Source organism: Balaenoptera musculus, chromosome 15 (assembly GCF_009873245.2).
Source record: "Balaenoptera musculus isolate JJ_BM4_2016_0621 chromosome 15, mBalMus1.pri.v3, whole genome shotgun sequence".
NCBI lineage: Eukaryota > Metazoa > Chordata > Mammalia > Artiodactyla > Balaenopteridae > Balaenoptera > Balaenoptera musculus.
In genome coordinates this window covers 24,811,016-24,830,718 of record NC_045799.1, presented here as the reverse complement: position 1 = coordinate 24,830,718, position 19,703 = coordinate 24,811,016, and the positions used below count along the sequence as shown (strand labels likewise).

At 38.5% G+C, this 19,703-nt stretch overlaps 2 protein-coding genes across 4 annotated transcripts in view; both read left to right on the top strand.

Annotated features, from left to right (window-relative positions):
- ITCH (itchy E3 ubiquitin protein ligase) overlaps positions 1–19,703 on the top strand; it is a 122,819-nt gene that overhangs the window by 8,370 nt on the left and 94,746 nt on the right. The gene's annotated exons all lie outside the window — the stretch shown is intronic.
- LOC118880962 (SIN3-HDAC complex-associated factor-like) lies at positions 14,148–16,823 on the top strand. The gene has a single exon (XM_036825211.1). The coding sequence runs from the start codon at positions 14,258–14,260 to the stop codon at positions 14,921–14,923; it is 666 nt and encodes a 221-aa protein (XP_036681106.1). The 5' UTR covers positions 14,148–14,257; the 3' UTR covers positions 14,924–16,823.

Below are 19,703 nucleotides of genomic sequence, written 5' to 3'. Positions count from 1 at the left end.
AATTCATAAAAAATTCTGTGAGCCAAGCAAATCACCACTGTGGGCAGGATTTGTCTTGTGGGTTGCCATTCTGCAGCCTCTGATCTGGGGCTCAATTTTTTGCAGCATAACCCACGTTCCCTGCCCTCTGGGAAGAAAGTCCTTGCCCACATAGAGATTTTTAAAGTTCAAGCAATACCTTAGAGCAGTCTAGGGCTGAATGAGGAGTATATAGAATAATTAAGGCAAAGAGGAGGAGAGAAGTTACTTAAAACTGGGATTCAGAGTGGGCAAAATGGCAGGAATGGACTTGAGATGGTGGAAGTACAGTGAATTTAGATTAATCTGAAGAGGGTTTGTGTGGTCCGCGTAAGAAGAGAAAGTTTGGAAAAATTAAGAGAGACCAGTGTAGGGGCAGAAAAAATTTCTCTTCTTCCCTTCTAGGTTCTTTGGCTGGTCTAATCATTGATATAAGACAGATTAACAGGAGAAAAACAAATTTCCTAAATATGGTATGGGAGCCCCATAAAAGTATGAGACCCAAAAAAAAAAAAGTATGAGACCCAAAGGGCAGCCAGCTAATAGAGGCTTATATGAACATCCTGAGCTAAGGAAAGGGGTAGGGGCCTGGGGATACAAAAGGAAGAGAAGAGGAGATGTTTGGAAAATAAAGGTTGCCTTGATATGCAGGTAAGTTTCTTAGGTAAAAAGATATCTCTGGCAATAGTTCTCTTCTTGGTACAGGCCTCCTTTCCAGTGTAAATTTAGGCAGTTGAGGGGGAGGTAAAGAACTTTTACTGAATCTGCTGAGTTTTGATTGTTTTTAGCTCAAAATAATCCTTATGCCAAAGTAGTATATTTTGGGGTGAAAAATTCTGCTCCCCTTCACCAGCCTTCTTATTTTGGGATAACCTTAAGTCCTGTTGACTGACAGGATGAAATGGTATTTTATGAAGATTTATTTGGTAATATTGAGGTCTACAAGTATTTACTAGGGTTGGTAGGGTCTGGAGGTAGGGAGACCAGGCTAGGGAGGTGGTAGTGAGAATGGAAAGTGACAGACAGAAGCTTGTATTTGGGTCACCCTGTGACAGTAGGACCCTGCAGTAAAGAGGGCAGATTTTGAAAGCTTTTCTCATATTCATTCTTTGAATGAAAAACTGGGATATGTGAGGATAATGCTAAAGAGGCTATCCCTCTTTCTTTCTTTTTTTGGCTGCGTTGGGTCTTCGTTGCTGCGCGCAGGCTTTCTCTAGCTGTGGCGAGTGGGGGCCACTCTTTGTTGCAGTGCACAGGCTTCTCATTGCGGTGGCTTCTCTTGTGGAGCACAGACTCTAGGCGTGTGAGCTTCAGTAGTTGTGGCTCGCGGGCTCTAGAGCGCAGGCTCAGTAGTTGTGGTGCATGGGCCACAGCAACAGTTAGTTGCTCCGCGGCATGTGGGATCTTCCTGGACCAGGGCTCAAACCCGTGTCCCCTGCATTGGCAGGTGGATTCTTAACCACTGCGCCACAAGGGAAGTCCTGTCCCTCTTTTTTCATGTTGTGGATCTTCATTACTCAGCCCCAGCACCCTCTTTAATGATGGATCACGTACATAGTCTTATGATTTCCCAGCTTCATAAGAAGAATAGAAAAGGAAGAATCAAAGTAGTTCAACTGCTTATTACATTTCTAGTTTCACATTTTTGGTCAGCTCAGTTAACCTCTGAGGAGTTTCTGTAGACTTCAGTTTAAACATGGAATTTTTGTGTTTAACAAGGTTTGGAAACACTAACAAAAGATTTTCTCATGGAAAAGATGTAGAATTTTGTTGCAGAAACTTGACACAGTAATTAATTTATGATTTAGAATGTTTAAAAAAACTGATAAATGTAGAAAGGTGGAATGTGTTTATTTTGTATAAACAGAGTGATTTTTAGGATTTAATTTTCACCAGGCCTTTTGTTCTGTTTATACTTCCTCATGAAAATTTTCTTGACATACACAGGAAAGTTAATTCCTTATTCTTGACTAAAATGCAAAATGTAGTTATTGTAAGTAGTCTTTTTAGAAAGTAATTTGAATAGTGTGTTAGATATAGCCTGAGCATTCAGAATATTTGAGATAGTAACATTTCCCTCACTGATGAATAAGAATACTGAACTGGGCCTATGAAAAGTAGACAAAGTTGCCGCCATCATAGAGATGCAGCAACAGCGTCAAATTGAGCTAAATTTAAGTCTCATTTAATGGAAAAGGGATTTGTTTTTTGTTTCTTGAACTTTTGAAGCATAGTCTAACCTAGATTTTGGAGTTCATTTGTTCTGAAAAATTAAAAGGGATTTTTAGGTGGCTCATTTAATTATAGGTCTGCTGTGGAAGGAAAAGAACGTGGAAGAGGGATTAGCTGCATTTGCTTCTGTGGAAAGCTAGTAGTCAAAGGGAAATCCTAGATTATCTTTTTTTTCCCTTGAATTTCTGGAAGGAAAGAATTACTATAGGTCTTAATTAAAAACTGTATTATGTATGTATGTATGTATGTATTGAAATGTGCAGAACCTAGGTACTGCTGCTTTTCCTTGTCCAGAATATTGCTGACATTGATCTGCAGTCATCTATTCTCCCTTTGGCTTTGCCCTTCAGGGTGTAAACTGTTTTCCTTTTTTTCATCATGTTGGGGTTTTGGGAGAGTATGGAGATGTAGCACATATGTTCAGTCTGCCCTGTTTGATTTTACCATGTAAATTGATGTTTTCATTTCTAAGGGGCAAAGAAAATGATGAACTTATTTGTCCTGATTATTTTTCGTTTGTTACTGTGGTAAAATATACATAACAAAAATTTACAGTTTTAACCATTCTTAAGCGTTCAGTTCAGTGGCATTAAATCTATTCACATTGCTGTACACCTGTTACCACTATGCATCTCCAGAATTTCATCATTCCAAACTGAAACTGTACCTATTATTAAGCAATAACGCCATTCCCCTCCTCTAGTCCCTGGTAACCGCTATGCTAATTTTTGTCTCTATGTAGAATTTGACTATTCTAGGTACCTCATGTAAGTAGAATCATACAATGTTTGTCCTTTGTGGCTGGCTTATTTAACTTACCACAGTGTCTTCAAAGTTCATGTTGTAGCATGTTCCAGAATTTCATTCCTTTTAAAAAGCTGAATAATATTCCATTTTATGTGTATATCACATTTTGTTTATCAATTCTTCTATTGATGGACAGTTGGGTTACCTTTTGGCTATTGTGAATAGTGATGCTATGAATGTGGCTGTATAAATATCTGTTTGAGTCTCTCCTTTCAGTTCTTTTAGGTATATTCCCAGATGTGGAATCGGTGGATCAAGTAGGAATTGCAGGTTTTTTTGGTTGTTGTTTTTAAATTTATTTTTTTATTGAAGTATAATTGATTTACAATGTTGTTAATTTCTGCTGTACAGCAGAATGACTCAATTATGCACATATATACATTCTTTTTTATATTGTTTTCCATTATGGTTTATCCCAGGATATTGAATGTAGTTCGCTGCGCTATACAGTAGGACCTTGTTGTTACTAATTCCATGTTAATGTTTTTAGGATCCACCATAGTGTTTTCTGCAGCAGCTATACCATTTTACATTCCCACCAGCTGTTCACAAGAGTTCCAGTTTTCTACACCCATGCCAACATTTCATTTGTTTTCTTTACTTTAAAGAATAGTCATCCTTATGGGAGAAGTGGTATCTCATTGTGGGTTTTTTTCTCATTTCTCCAGTGCTTAGTGATATTGAGTGTCTTTTCATGTGCTATTTGTATATCTTTTTTGGAGAAATGTCTGTTCAATTCCTTTGCCCATTTTTTAATTGGGTTGTTTGGTTTTTTGGTGTCTTAATTATCTTGTAGGCTGCAGCCTACCTCTTTTGGGTCTTGTGCTAGTCCTCCTTCTTTCCTATTGTTGACAAAGCAGCTAGAACTATTCTCTAATATATAGTCCCTCAGTAAATGGATGTTTGATAAAATGTTAAAAGTAGTGCTTTCAAGGTTGGTTGGGGCATGACCTTCATTACATTTTTCTCTAGTTTTGGAATTGTCTATTCTCTTTTAACCATTTACTTGGTGGGGTAAACATTTATAAAGGATAGGGAAAGAAGTCTCTGTGTCATCCAAGTTTTATTTATTTATTTAAAAAATTTTATTTATTTATTGATGGCTGCATTGGGTCTTCGTTGCTGCAGGTGGGCTTTTTCTCTAGTTGTGGCGAGCGGGGGCTACTCTTTGTTGCAGTGCGTGGGCTTCTCATTGCAGTGGCTTCTCGTTGCGGAGCATGGGCTCTAGGCACGTGGGCTTCAGTAGTTGTGGCTCACGGGCTCTAGAGTGCAGGCTCAGTAATTGTGGCTCACGGGCTTAGTTGCTCCGTGCCATGTGGGATCTTCCTGGACCAGGGCTTGAACCCGTGTCCCCTGCGTTGGCAGGTGGATTCTCAACCACTGCGCCACCAGGGAAGCCCCCCAAATTTTATTTTGGAGAAGGAAAATATGGGATCTTATTAAAAGAAATTTGGCTCTTAGAGGACTTGCTCTTCCTGTTTGCCTAAGAAAATATGAATCAGCCTGAGGTATCCAGACAAGGGTTTTACTTTCTGTAATTCTGAAGGGAAAAATGTCTGTTTTAATTATTTCAGTAATTACTTGATTTTGTGTGATGATTTGGAATTTCTTATTTTGAGACTGTGCTGTTTGGTAGGGTTCTTTTTGTTTTTGTTCAAGAGGGGTTTGGGAGTGGTCCTAATAAACTCAATATATATTTTAATAATTTTGAAAAGGACCAAACTGAATAAGTTCAAGTACAGCAATGACATAAGTATTTTTTTTCATTTGTTTCCCTGTTTTTCTCTGTTTTCTTTTTTTTTTTTTTTTTGGCTGATTTATGGAACTGTGGCTTTAAATCATGAAATTAACATTGAGCAAGGCTAGAGATCTCAGTTTTTGGCTGCGTCTTCTGTTCTGACCTTGGACAATCCATTTTGATTGGGTTGTTTATCTTATTATCAAGCTGTAAGAGTTCTTTGTGAATTCTGGATGTAAGTCCTTTATCAGATATGCGTTACATTTTACCAATATATTCTCCCAGCCTTTGGCTTGTCTTTTCATTTTCTTAATAGTGTCTTTTGAAGAGTAGAAGTTCCTAATTTTAATGAGGCTTAATTTCTCGGTTTTTTCTTTTATGGATGGTACTTTTGGTGTCACAGCTAAGAAATCTTTGCTTAATTGGGCAATCCATTTAACTTTCCTGGATTTCCATATGTTTATCTGTGAGAACAAATAAGATGTGTGTGGTATTTTGCCTTCTTTGAAATGATATTTTTAATCAGTTCCTTCGGCACTCAAAGTAGAGGAGGTAGTCTTGGAATAGAATACTAAGGTGAAAATCTGCTGGCCCAAATTGGAGTGTAGAATTGGCTCTGCTTTCATAATCCTATTTGTTTCCTAATGGATAAGTGGTAATTTGTTTCTCTTCCCTTCCTCCAGTATTTAGGGCTCTTGGAAGTAAATGATTCTCTCTCTGATTTTTTTTCTGGGTTTTTAATACAGTGTTTATAACAATGCTTTTTTAGTTCTTTTAATATAAATGCATTAATTTGTTTATAAAGTATACATAGACATTACTCATTAACTCATTAGTATTGATATCTAGTTTACTTGATAGTTCTTAAATAATGTGTAAAAATGATCTGAGAAAGGTTTGCTGGAAGGATGGGGATAGTGGCTATCCAGGGTCTTATTTTGAGGAGAATTCATGGGTTTTAAGAGATAGAAATAAGAGTTTCTTGGAAGCCAGGAAATTCAACTTTATATTTAATTAGGTTGTATAATTTCACACAAGCATTGGTTGCAAAAGAGAGCAATAGTTATAGTAGTACAACAGTAGTTATATTTATTGTGGCATGTCGAATCCTTTAAACTCTAGCAGTAAATAGTCAAAGCCAGGACACAGCTTGTAACAGTAGTTAATATTATCATGTTTGTCAGAAAGCTGTTTGGGAGAACTAGGAGAAAATTGCCTTCTGCAATACTGGGTACAAAGTTCAGACCTGCAAATGAATGCTAAAGGTTCCAATTCTGGTGCCAGTTTTCTTAAACTCTTATACTACTGAACCTTGAAAGTTGTACCTTCCTTTATTTCTCTTTGAATAAGATAATTGTCTTTTTATGTATATGCTTTAGAATCCACGCTGGATTCCCATTTGGCTGGAAAATGGGAAAGAACTGTCAGTGATCTGAGATCATTACGTGATGTTCAGAGCCAAGGTGTCACTGTTGTGGGGGATACGGGGTGGTCCAAATCCTACTTCTCTATTAAGGTAACTTTCTCCAGTAAATAGGAAAGCAGCTTTTTCCCATCATGAGTGGGTTGGAGTTCATTTTCTCTCCTTTTCTTGAGAAATTAAGTTACGGAAATGAGTAATTACTTTCTGCCCTAACGCAAAGAACTCTTATCCCCTCTGACAATACAACACGTACACCAAGGTTAGCTTCTTTGTTATCATTAGTGGAGAATGGGATCTAAACATTGCTCCTTAGTCTCTGCTGCTGTGTTCCCAGTGAACAGGAATTAGTTTTCAACCCAGCTGGGTAGTGTGGCTACTGGTTGCATACACAGGAACCGTTACCAACTCCCATGTTTCCACTTCCAACTGGATTGAGGCTGGGGTCCATTCTTAATAAATATGTATTTATTTATTTGTCTTCTCCGGGTCTTAGTTGTGGCACTTGGGATCCTCGTTGCTGCGTGTGGGATCTTCTTTGCAACAGTGGGATCTAGTTCCCTGACCAGGGATCGAACCCTGGCCCCCTACATTGGAAGCACAGTCTTAACTACTGGACCACCAGGGAAGTCCCTGGAGTCCATTCTTCATAGTAGTGGCTGGTGAATGAAGACAGATTTTTCAAAACGGGTCCTCTGATACATAACTCTTTTGAGTAGGGGTTTGGGAACTTGTCTGAGTGGCCCTACCCATGGGAGACTACTCAGTATTTACAGTTACCCTGTATGCTTCTGTATTTTAGTAAGGCGGAGAGTTTGACTTCATTTGGTTTTAGTTCTCTGAATACCACTGTGTACTTTAGCTCTTTGAACTCTGTACTTTCTGCTTCAACAAGCAAGTTTTCTCCTTACTGGTTTTGTGTGTTTTCTGAAATGTCTTTTTGGTGGCTTCTTTTTTCTTTTTGGTTGCATTGGGTCTTCATTGCTGCACGCGGGCTTTCTCTCGTTGTGGCGAGTGGGAGCTTCTCTTGTTGCGGAGCACGGGCTCTAAGCACACGGGCTTCAGTAGTTGCAGCACATGGGCTCAGTAGTTGTGGCTCGTGGGCTCTAGAGTGCAGGCCTCAGTAGTTGTAGCACACAGACTTAGTTGCTCCGGCATGTGGAATCTTCCAGGACCAGGGGTCGAACCATTTCCCCTGCATTGGCAGGCGGATTCTTAACCACTGTGCCACCAGGGAAGTCCTTGGTGGCTTCTTTTAAGAAATTATAGGCCTATATGAAATTATTGAAGGGTTTTCTAGGTCACAGTAGATGTGGCCTATAAAAATAACTGATTATGTTGGATATGTTATTCCTGAAAATAAACCAGGCAAATTTCATAATATCCTGGTTATTTAATAATTTATCTATAAATAGGATATTTAAAAATAAGACTACAAATGTAGTTTGTCTGTTTGTTGCTTATGGGACAAGATGTTACTGAAATAATCCTGTGAAATGTCTTTTTCCACTGCCTTTCAGGAAGATGTTAAGGTTAGAAGGTTTTTAAAAAATATTTGTTTATTTTATTTATTTTTGTCTGTGTCGGGTCTTAGTTGTGGCACACGGGATCTTCGTTGAGGCATGTGGGATCTTTCGTTGTGGCGGGTGGGCTTCTCTCTAGTTGTGGTGTGTGGGTTTTCTTTTCTCTAGTTGTGGTGTGCAGGCTCTAGGCCACATGGGCTCTGTAGTTGTGGTGCTCGGGTTCCAGATCATGTGGGCTCTGTAGTTTGTGGCACGTGAGCTCTAGTTGAGGTGTTTGAGCTCAGTCGTTGTGGTACGCGGACTTAGTTGCCCTGCGGCATGTGGGATCTTAGATCCCTGACCAGGGATCAAACCCACGTCCCCTGCATTTTAAGGCGGATTCTTTTCTTTTCAAATTTTAAAATAAATTTTATTTATTTATTTACTTTTACTTTTGGCTGCCTTGGGTCTTTGTTGCTGTGCGCGGGCTTTTTCTCTAGCTGCAGTGAGCGGGGGCTGCTCTTCGTTGCAATTCATGAGCTTCTCATTGGGTGGCTTCTCTTGTTGCAGAGTACGGGCTCTAGGCACACGGGCTTTAGTAGTTGTGGCGCTCGGGCTCAGTAGTTGTGGCTCACGGGCTCTGGAGTGAAGGCTCAGTAGTTGTGGTGCATGGGCTTAGTTGCTCCGTGGCATGTGGGATCTTCCCGGACCAGGGCTCGAACCCATGTCCCCTGCACTGGCAGGCGAATTCTTAACCACAGCACCACCAGGGAAGCCCCTAAGGAGGATTCTTTACTACTGGACCACCAGGGAAGTCCCAAGGTTAGTTTTTATTGCTGGCAATGTAGACATTCTGTCACATTTTTCTAGTGTGATAGTAAACATTACTCAAAATAAATGATATAAAAGTGTTAAGAACTGGCCCTATTTTAAGTTTCTTTGTAACTGACAGACTAATAAGTAATAGATTATTTTAATATTGTACTAGATTTTAGATTCAAACTGATATCTTCATTGGTTCAAGTCAGTGGTTTACTAGGTGAAGATACAGGCTCTGCACCACTGTATTTGATTGTGAAGGGACTTCCCTGGTGGCACAGTGGTTAAAAATCTGCCTGCCAATGCAAGGAACACGGGTTCAAGCCCTGGTCTGGGAAGATCCCACATGCCGTGGAGTAACTAAGCCCTTGCGCCACAGCTGCTGAGCCTGCGCTCTAGAGCCTGCGAGCCACAACTACTGAAGCCCGCACGCCTAGAGCCCGTGCTCCGCAACAAGAGAAGCCACTGCAATGAGAAGCCTGTGCACCGCAAAAAAGAGTAGCCCCCAGTCTCTGCAACTAGAGAAAGCCCGGACGCAGCAACGAAGACCCAACACAGCTAAATAAATAAATGAATTTATATTAAAAAAAAAAGATAGGTTAATCTAGCTGTGAGATGTAGATGTAAAAGAGAGATACTAGAAAGGAAGAATGAGTCCTGGAGAGATCTCCCCAAGATATATAGGAGATCTAATGTCAATTTTTTTTCTTTTTTGTTGTAGAAACTATTTTAAGAGCATTTTTTGTTATTCACATTGGGAATATGCTTTTTGTAGACAGGTTTGTTGAGATGTAACCTACACATAATAAAATTCATTCTTTTTAGGTATACAGGTCTTTGAATTTTGATAAACACTTGAAATCTTTACTTGTGCTCTTTTGTAGTCATTCATCTCTCCCCAGCCCCATTCCTTAGGAAACACTGATGTGTTTTCTGTCCCAGTAGTTTTGGCTTTTCCAGAATGTCATGTGAATAGAATCATAGAGTATGTTAGTTTCCTAGGACTGCTGTAACAAATGAGCACAAACTGGGCAGTTTAAAACAACACAACTTCAGTTTTTCATGTTTTAGGAGTCTAAAAGGCCAAAATAAGGCATCACTGGAGTTGGAACCTCTCAGAGGGAGAATCTGTTCAATGCTTCTGATGATTGCTGGCATTCCTTGTCTTGTGTATACATCTCTCCAGTCTATGTTTCCATTTTTACCCCGATCCAATATAACTTCATCTTAACTTGATTACATTTGCAAAAATCCTATAAGACCAAGTAAAGTCAAATTCTGGGTTCCAGGTGGACGTAAGTTTTGGCGGAGGTAGTATTCAACCCAGTACCTAGAATATGTAGCCTTTAAAATTTTTAATGTTTTAAATGTTGTTTTAAAAATTCATCATACAGTAAGATTGGCTTTTTTTTGGGTGTACGGTTGTATGAATTTTAACACATTTATTGATTCTTGTAACTAATACCACAAGCAGGATACAGAACAATTTCATCACACCAAAAGCCTCCCTTGTTCTGTATTTTTGTAGTCATATCCACCCTCAGTTAACCTCTGGCAGCCACAATTTGTTCTTCATTCCTTTAGTTTTGTCTTTTGGAGACTGTCATGTAAATGGAATAGTACATATGTAAACTTTTTTTTTTTAATTATTTGCTTTATTTTATTTTATTTTTTTAGTTTTATTTATTTATTTATTTATTTATGGCTGTGTTGGGTCTTCGTTTCTGTGCGAGGGCTTTCTCTCTAGTTGTGGCAAGTGGGGGCCACTCTTCATCGCGGTGCGCGGGCCTCTCACTATCGCGGCCTCTCCTGTTGCGGAGCGCAGGCTCAGCAACTGTGGTTCACGGGCCTAGTCGCTCCGCGGCATGTGGGATCTTCCCAGACCAGGGCTCGAACCCGTGTCCCCTGCATTGGCAGGCAGATTCTCAACCACTGTGCCACCAGGGAAGCCCTGTGTAAACTTCTTGAGACTGGGTTTCACTCAGTATGATGCCTTTGAGATTCCTCCAAGTTGTTGCATTTTTTAAAAATTTATTGCTGAGTAGTATTCCAGTGTATGCATGTACCGCAGTTTATCGATTTACCTATTGAGAGAGATTGAGTTGTTTCACATATCTTGCAGTTGTGAGTAGAGCTGCTTGTAAACATTCTTGTACAGATTTTATATGGACATATGTTTTTATTTCTGTAGGCAAGGTTTCTCAATCTTGGCACTATGACATGTTGGTCTGGATAATTCTTTGTTGTGGAGGGCCATCCTTCACATTGTAGGACATTTAACAACATCCCTGGCTTCTGCCCACTAGATAGCAATAGCACCCACCCCCACCATTGTTTAAAAAAAAAAAAAGTCCCAGAGGACAAAATAGCCTCTGATTGAGAACCTCTGCTCTAAGGTAAATACCTAGGAATGGGATTGTTGGGTCATGTGGTAAATGTGTTGAATTTTATAAAAAATGGGCAAAACGTTGTCCAAATTGGATGTGCCATTTTGCTTTTCAACCAGCAGTACACGAGGATGCTTTGCATCCTTGCCAGCCCTTGATATTGTCAGTATTTTCTTGTTTGTTACTCTAATAGGAGCGTCATGGTATCTCATTGTGATAGGGTACTCTTTATTTTCTTTTTTTAATCAGTTCTTTATTTTGAAAAAAATCTACAGAAAAGTTGAAAAAAATAGTATAGTGAATACCTGTAAACACCTTGCTTATATTGACCTCTTGCCACATTTACTTTTTCTCTAGATGTACTTTTAATTTTGCTGAACCATGAGAAAGTCATTTGCAGCCATCATGATACTTCACCCCTGAACACGTTTACGTTACTTCTCCCAAGAAAAAGGATATTTTCCTATAGGACCACGATAGTATGTGTTAGTATTTCTAAGAAAATTAACAATTCCATAATGTCATCTAATATATTCACATTTTCCCAGTTATCACCAAAAGTCTTTTGTGTTTTTGTCCCTACGTATAGGATCCAATAAAGGTTCACACATTTTGTTGTTTTGTCTTTTTAGTGTCTTGACCTAGAACAGTCCTTTTGCCTCTAGTTTTTCTTCTTTTTTTTTGCCGCACAGCACAGCTTGCAGGATCTTAGTTCCCCGACCAGAGATTGAACCCGGGCCCTGGCAGTGAAAGCACCTCTTCCTGACCACTGGACTGCCAGGGAATTCCCTTGCCGTTTTAGTTTTTCAGTGTTAATTTTTTAAGAGTCCAGGCCAGGTAACTGGTAGAGTGTCATGTATTTTGGATATAATTATTTCCTCATTATTAGATTCAGGTCAAACATTTTGGGGGCAATAGTACTAGTCTAGGTGATATTGTATACTCATTTTTTTCTTCATTATATCGGGCAGCACATCAATGGTGGAATGTCACTCTAACGGTGTTGGTAAGTTTATTTACTTGGTTAATGTGATACTATAAGATCTCCATAATAATCATATACTTTTCACTTTGTAATTAGTAAGTAAGATGTGGTGTAATAATTTGAGGCCATATAAATATCCTGTTTTCTAATAACCTTTTACTATTGTATTAGTTATCTATTGGTGCATAACAAATTATCCCAAAATTTAGCTGCTTAAAATAACAAACTTTTTATCTTACATAGTTTCTGTGGGACAGAAATTCAAAAGTGGCTTAGCTGGATGGGTCTGACCCTGGATCTCTTGAGGTCACAGTCAAGATGTTGGCTGAGGCTGCAGTTATCTGAAGGCTACTAGGGCTGGAGAATTAGCCTCTAAGGTGTCTTTCTCATGTGGCTGACAGGTTGGTGCTGGCTCTTGGCAGGAGGCCTCAGTTCCTTGCCACATAGCCTGTTTCCCTGAGAACAAATAACCCAAAAGAGCAAGTGGCATTGCATTTTTTAAAAAAAACTGTGGTAGAGTGCACACGATATTAAATTTACCATAGTAATCATTTCTAAGTGTATATGTTTCAGTGGTATTAAGTATATTCATATCATTGTGCAGTCATCACCACCATCCACCACCAGATCTCTTTTCATCTTGCAAAATTGAAACTGTACCCAATCAACGGTAACTCCCCATTTCCTCCTCCTGTGAGCCCAGTTAACCGCCGTTCATTCTGCTTTCTGTCTCTGATTTTAACTACTCTTGGTACCTCATATAAGCGCAGTCATCTTTTTGTGGCTGGCTACTTCACTTAACAAAGTGTGTCCTTAAGGTTCATCCACGTTGTAGCACATGTCAGAATTTCCTTCGTTTTTGAGCCTGAATAATCTATTGTATGTATTTACCACATTTTGCTTATCCATTCATCTGTTAATGGACACTTGGATTGCTTTCACATTTTAGGCATAATGAATAATGCTGCTGCTATGTACAAATACTTCTTCAAGACCCTGCTTTCCATTTTTTGGGGTATATACCAAGAAGTGAAATTGCTGGATCATATGGTAATTCCATTTAAAAAGTTTTAGGAAATACTATACTGTTTCCCACAGCAGCTTACTGTTTTACATTCCTACCAGTATGCACAAGGGTTCTAGTTTCTCCACATTCTTGACAACATTTGTTATTTTCTGGGTTTTTTTTTTTTGGTAATAGCCATCCTGTTGGGTGTGAGGTGGTATCTCATTGTGGTTTTGATTTGCATAGTGGTGTTGAGTATCTTTTCACGTACTTAATGGCCATTCTTCTTTGGAGAAATGGCTATTAAAATCTTTGGTCCATTTTTGAATTGACTTGGGTTTTTTGTTGTTGAGTTAGGAGTTATCTATATATTCTGGATATTAATCCCTTAGATGAATGATTTGAAAATAATTTCTCCCATTTTGTAGGTTGCCTTTTCACTCTTTTGATAGTGTCCTTTGGACATGTTTTAAATTTTCATGAAGTCCAATTTGTTTATTTTTGTTGTTGTTGTTGCCTGTGCCTTTGGTGTCATATATAAAAATCATTACCAAATCCAGTATTGTGAAGCTTTTGCTCTATTTCTAATAGTTTTAGGTCTTGCATCTAAGTCTTTGACCCTTTTTTAAAAAGAATTTATTTATTATTTATTTGGTTGTGCCAGGTCTTAGTTGCGGCAGGTGGGCTCCTTAGTTGTGGCAGGTGGGCTCCTTAGTTGTGGCAGGTGGGCTCCTTAGTTGTGGCATGTGGGCTTCTTAGTTGCAGCAGGTGGGCTCCATTTGTTGGTTTTTGTAAGTGGTGGTAGGTAACAGTCTAACATTATTGTTTTGCAAGTGGATATCCAGTTTTCTCAGAATTGTTTGTTGAAAAGACTGTCCTTTCCGCATTGAAAGGTCTTGGCACCGTGTCAAAAATCATTTTGCCAGGGAATCGTGTGGGAGAGGGGGGTTGGGGGGAAGAATCATTTTGCCATATATGTAAGAATTTATTTCTGGGCTCTCTATTCCAATAGAATAAGTCTATATGTCTGTATTTATGCCACACTGTTTTGATTATTGTAGCTTTGTACTAAGTTTTGAAATCAGAAAATGTGAGTCCTCCAACTTTGTTGTTTCTTTCAAGGTTCTTTTTGCTATTTAGGGTCCCTTGAGATTCCATATGAATTTTAGGATGGATTTTCTATTTCTGAAGGAAACATCATTAAGATTTTGATGGGCTAGACAAGGCAGTTGAGAAGGAGGGAGCGTTTGGAGGTGGGCTTGGCTTGGCGTGCACTCCACACCTCGGGAACGTTATTGCGCGTGGAACGTCTGCTTTTGGCAGACTATTGCCCAGAAGAAAAGATGTTTGGTTTTCACAAGCCAAAGGTGTACCAAAGTATAGAGGGCTGCTGTATTTGCAGAGCTAAATCCTCCAGTTCTCGATTCACTGACAGTAAACGCTATGAAAAGGACTTCCAAAGCTGTTTTGGGTTACATGAGACTCGTTCAGGAGACATCTGTAATGTCTGTGTCCTGCTTGTGAAAAGATGGAAGAAATTGCCAGCAGGATCAAAAAAAAACTGGAATCATGTGGTAGATGCAAGGGCAGGACCCAGTCTAAAGACTACACTGAAACCAAAGAAAGTGAAAACTCTATCTGGAAACAGGATAAAAAGCAACCAGATCAGTAAACTGCAGAAGGAATTTAAACGTCACAATTCTGATTCTCACAGTACCACCTCAAGTGCCTCTCCAGCTCAATCTTCTTGTTATAGTAACCAGTCAGATGATGGCTCAGATACAGAGATGGCTTCTGGCTCTAACAGAACGCCAGTGTTTTCCTTTTTAGATCTCACATACTGGAAAAGACAGAAAATATGCTGTGGCATTATCTATAAAGGCCGTTTTGGGGAAGTCCTCATTGACACACATCTATTCAAGCCTTGCTGCAGCAATAAGAAAGCAGCTGCTAAGAAGCCGGAGGAGCAGGGGCCAGAGCCTCTGCCCATCTCCACTCAGGAGTGGTGACTGAGGTTTATGTAGAAGGGGAACAAAAAATGATTTAAATTTTGGAAAACACCAACAAAATGACCTTCCTATTTTTAACTTGGATATCTGTTATTCTGCCAAAAGATGATTTCTAGAATAGTTTTGAGTGGGTTATTTTCCCTCCAGTTCCACAAAGTCTGAAGCCAGTATCTAGCTTACTAAAAGAAAAAGAAGTGTACATAATATTTAAGATGCTGAGTATTTCATAGGAAAGCTGAATGCTGCTGTAAAGTGCTCTTTAAGGCTTTTTAAAAAAATCCCCTTCTAATGAATGAAATTAGGGGAATTTCAGGGGACAGAGATGGGATTTGTTGTATGATAAACGTATGTAGTTTTAGTCTTTCTATATTGAGAAGCAGTGGTTGGGGCATTTTTTAAGATGGCTGGCTACACTTGTTTTCCTTCGTTATAATAAATTTGTCATAACTCAGTAAACACAGACTTGCCCCTAGAGGTAGCTGTTGATAACTTTGAAATATTAAGGTGTTGCCAAGGTTCTGATGATTCAAACCTGTACTACTGAATATTAAGCAGGACGGACTAAGCTCTCTAGTGCGAATATCTTGAAGGAGTAATTTCTAAATATACAGAGGTAACTTGACTGTATATGTTGCATCCTGTGTCACCTCCCTCCATATTGATATTTGATAAAGTTTTTAATTTATATGAAACTTCTAAAGCAGAGTCAAAGTTCCTCTTGGGGAAATGTCAAATCTTTAGAATAGGCAATCCTATATGAATAGTACCAAAGCATTACCCCTTGGTAGAGAATGCACTCTATTAAAAATGTTAAATTATCTGAAAAATAAAATGTGCAAGTCTTCAGGATGGCACATGAAAAACACAAAGGTTAATGCTTCTTGGGGCACATTTCTTAGAGGGCTTGCAAGTGTGTAAATAATTTGTTTATGTTACATGACTGGTGACTTCATTGAAAATCTGCACAATTCAGTTTTAGCTCTGGATTACTTCGGTTGACCTTTGTGAAGGTTTTATCTGTGTAGAATGGTTGTTTGACTTGTTTTAACCTATTAGGGTTTTGGGTTTTGGGTTTTTGTTTTTTATTTTTCATTCTATATTAAAGTAAAATTCTACTAAAAGAAAAGAAGTGTGTGTTAATGCTGAGTGGGTTGGTTTTGGTTTGGTTTCTTTTAGTCAGGCTTTCTGAACATTGAGGTGTTAGATGATACATCCTAAACGTGGAGCTCTTCAACTGTAAAACCTTCATTAAAAGCCTTTTACTTGAACCCAAACCAAAGTACTATCTATTGCCTCTTTTCTAAAAGTTCAGGAAGAATATATCACCAGTTCAGACTTTTCATAATGCGGGAGGATCATTTGCCTACCTTGTAATAACATGACTCAGTGCTTATTTTTAAAACTGGATTTTAAAGATTGGATAGTATAAATAACAAGGAGTGAGCCAATTTTTATGGGTATCCTATAGTTTTATAGTTCTTAATCTAAACTTAAAATTTTATATTTCTTCCTTTGGAAAAAACTACAAGCCACCATATGCACAGACTACATAGTGAGTTGGGTCAGCTCTCCCACAGACTTTGAGGTGTATTACCAGAATCCCAGCCATTATCATCTTCCTCCTGAGTTATTTTGAAATGGTTTTTTTTTTTCTCTCTTTTTTTTTGTACATTTTGGCTGCAGTATTGGTGGTAGAATATACTATAATATGGATCATCTCTACTTCTGTATTTATTTATTTATTACTAGACCTCAACCACAGTCTTCTTTTTCCCCTTCCACCTCTCTTTGCCTGTAGGATGTACTGTATGTAGTCATGCACTTTGTATTAATATATTAGAAATCTACAAATCTGTTTTGTACTTTTTATACTGTTGGATACTTATAATCAAAACTTTTACTAGGGTATTGAATAAATTTAGTCTTACTAGAAAATAAAAAAAAAAAAGATTTTGATGGGATTGCATTGAATCTGTAGATTGCTTTGGGTAGTATTGACATCTTAACAATATTTTGACTTCCGGTACATAAACACAGGATGTCTTTCCATTTATTTGTGTGTCTGTTAATTTCTTTCAGCAGTGTTTTGTGGTTTTCAGGTTACAAGTCTTTTACCTCATTGGTTAAGTTAATTCCTGAGTGTGTCATTATTTTTGATGCTATTAGTAAATGAAATTGTTAATTTCCTATTCAGATTGATAGTGTATAGAAATGCAACTCATTCGTATTGATTTTATATCTTACTACTTTGCTGAATTCATTTATTAGTACTAATAGTTTTTGCGTGTGGAATCTTTAAGGTTTTTTACATATAAGATATCATCATCAAACAATTTTTTACTCCCTTTCCAAGGTGTATGCTTTTTATTTCTTTTTCTTGCCTAATTGCCCTGGCTTGGACTTCCAGTACTGTATTGAATAGAAGTGTTGAGAGCGGCCATCCTTGCCTTGTTCTTGATCTTAGAGGAGAAGCTTTCATTCTTTCACTGTTGGGTATGATGTCAGCTGTGGGTTTTTCATATATGGCCTTTATTGTGTTGAGGTAGGTCCCTTCTATTCCTAATTTTTTTTTTTTTTTTTTTTTTTTTTTGAAAGGGTGTTTAATTTTGTCAGGTCCTTTTCCTCCATCATGTGTTTTTTTTCCCTTCGTTCTGTTAATGTGCATTACATCAGTTGATTTTCATATGTTTAACCATCCTTGCATCCCAGGAATAAGTCCCATGTGGTCATGACATATAATCCTTTTAATATGCTGAGAAATGTCTGTTTCTCCCTGTATTTATTTATTAAAAAAAAATTTTTTTTTAACTTGGCCACACTGTGCAGCTTGCGGGGTCTTAGTTCCCCAACCAGGGATTAAACATGCACCCTCAGCAGTGAAAGCGCGGAGTCCTAACTGCTGGACCACCAGGGAATTCCCTCTCCCTTTAAATATGTGTTTTTGCTTCATATATTTGGATGGTCTGTTATTAGGTATGTAAATGTTTATAATTATTTATATTCTTGCTGTATTGGACCTTTTTAATAAATTATGCCCTTTGTCTCTTATAACCTTTTTTGATTTAAAGTCCATTTTATGTGACATTAGTATAGTCACTTCTCCCTTTTGGATACTGTTTACATGGGGTATCTTTTTCCATCCTTTCACTTTCAACCTGTTGGTGTCTTTGGATCTAATGTAAGTCTCTTGTAGACAGCATATAATTAGATCATTTTTTTTTTTTTTTTTTAATTTTTATCTTTTTTTAGCCACACTGTGTGGCTTGTGGGATCTTAGTTCCCTGACCAGGGATTGAACCCGGGCCCTTGGCAGTGAAAGCACGGAGTCCTAACCACCAGGGAATTCTCAATTAGATCATGTTTTAAATCCATTCTGCCAATCTGTCTTTTGATTGGAGAGTTTAATCCATTTGTATGTAATTACTGAGAAAGGAGGACTTACTTCCTCATTTTACTGTTTGTTTTCTATATGCCTTATAGTTTTTTTGACCCTCATTTCCTTCATGACTGTCATTGTGTTTAGTTTATATTTTGTAGTGAAACATTTTTATTATTTTTTCATTTCCTTTTGCATATATTCTATAATAATTTTCTCTGTGGTTACCATGGGAATTACATTTAACATCCTAAAGTTATAATACTCTAATTTATAACAGCTTAATTTCAGTGACATTCAAAAACTCTGCTTCTTTACTGCTTTGTTACCACTGATTTCAGTTATCGATATCACAAAATGCATCTTTATACATTGTGTGCTGTGGCATTGCCTTTAACGATATAGTCTCTGAAGTTGCATATTGTCACTTCCTGCCACATTCTGTTCATTAGAAGAGAGTCACTAAATCTGGCCTACATTCAAAAGGCATGGGATATTAGGTGCCATCTTTGGCAGGGGGGAGTGTCAAATAGTTTGTAGACATATTTTAAAATTCTGGGACTTCCTGGTGGCGCAGTGGTTAGGAATCCGCCTGCCAATGCAGGGGACACGGGTTTGATCCCTGGTCTGGGAAGATCCCACATGCCGCGGAGCAATGAAGCCCGTGCACCACAACCACTGAGCCTGCACTCTAGAGCCCCCGAGCCACAACTACTGAGCCTGCGTACCACAACTACTGAAGCCCGTGCACCTAGAGCCCATGCTCCGCAACAAGAGAAGCCACTGCGATGAGAAGCCCGCACACTGAAACGAAGAGTAGCCTCGCTCGCTGCAACTAGAGAAAGCCCGCACGCAGCAACGAAGATCCAACACAGCCAAAAATAAATAAATAAATAAATTTATTTTTTAAAAATGCTAACATCTGTTCTTGCCTGGCTCAGTTATTTACATTAGAGGTTCTAAAATGATGATTCTTTCATTCCTTCATTATTAAGCTGAGCTGAGTTTTGCTGGGAAACTATTTGGAGGCTTGTCATGGGGACTGAGTATTTCCTGTTCCTGTTTTTTATTACATTTTAATATTTTTTATATTTATCTGAAAATCTGGTTTATTAGATTACTTAACATTTCTGTGCCTGTTTCATCATTAAAATGAAATGGGTGTAGTAATATCTACCTTAGAGGGAGTGTATTAATTTCCTGTGACTGCTGTAACAAATTACCACAAACTTAGCGTCTTAAAATAACAGAAACTTGGGACTTCCCTTGTGGTCCAGTGGTATAGAATCTGCCTTCCAATGCAGGGGACGTGGGTTCCATCCCTGACCAGGGACTAAGATCCCACATGCCGAGGGGCAACTAGAGCCCACGTGCTCTGGAGCCCGTCCGCCACAACTAGAGAAG

Bases quoted from the DNA above. Each gene is read 5' to 3' on its own strand.
- LOC118880962 (XM_036825211.1), top strand. From the start codon at position 14,258: ATGTTTGGTTTTCACAAGCCAAAGGTGTACCAAAGTATAGAGGGCTGC.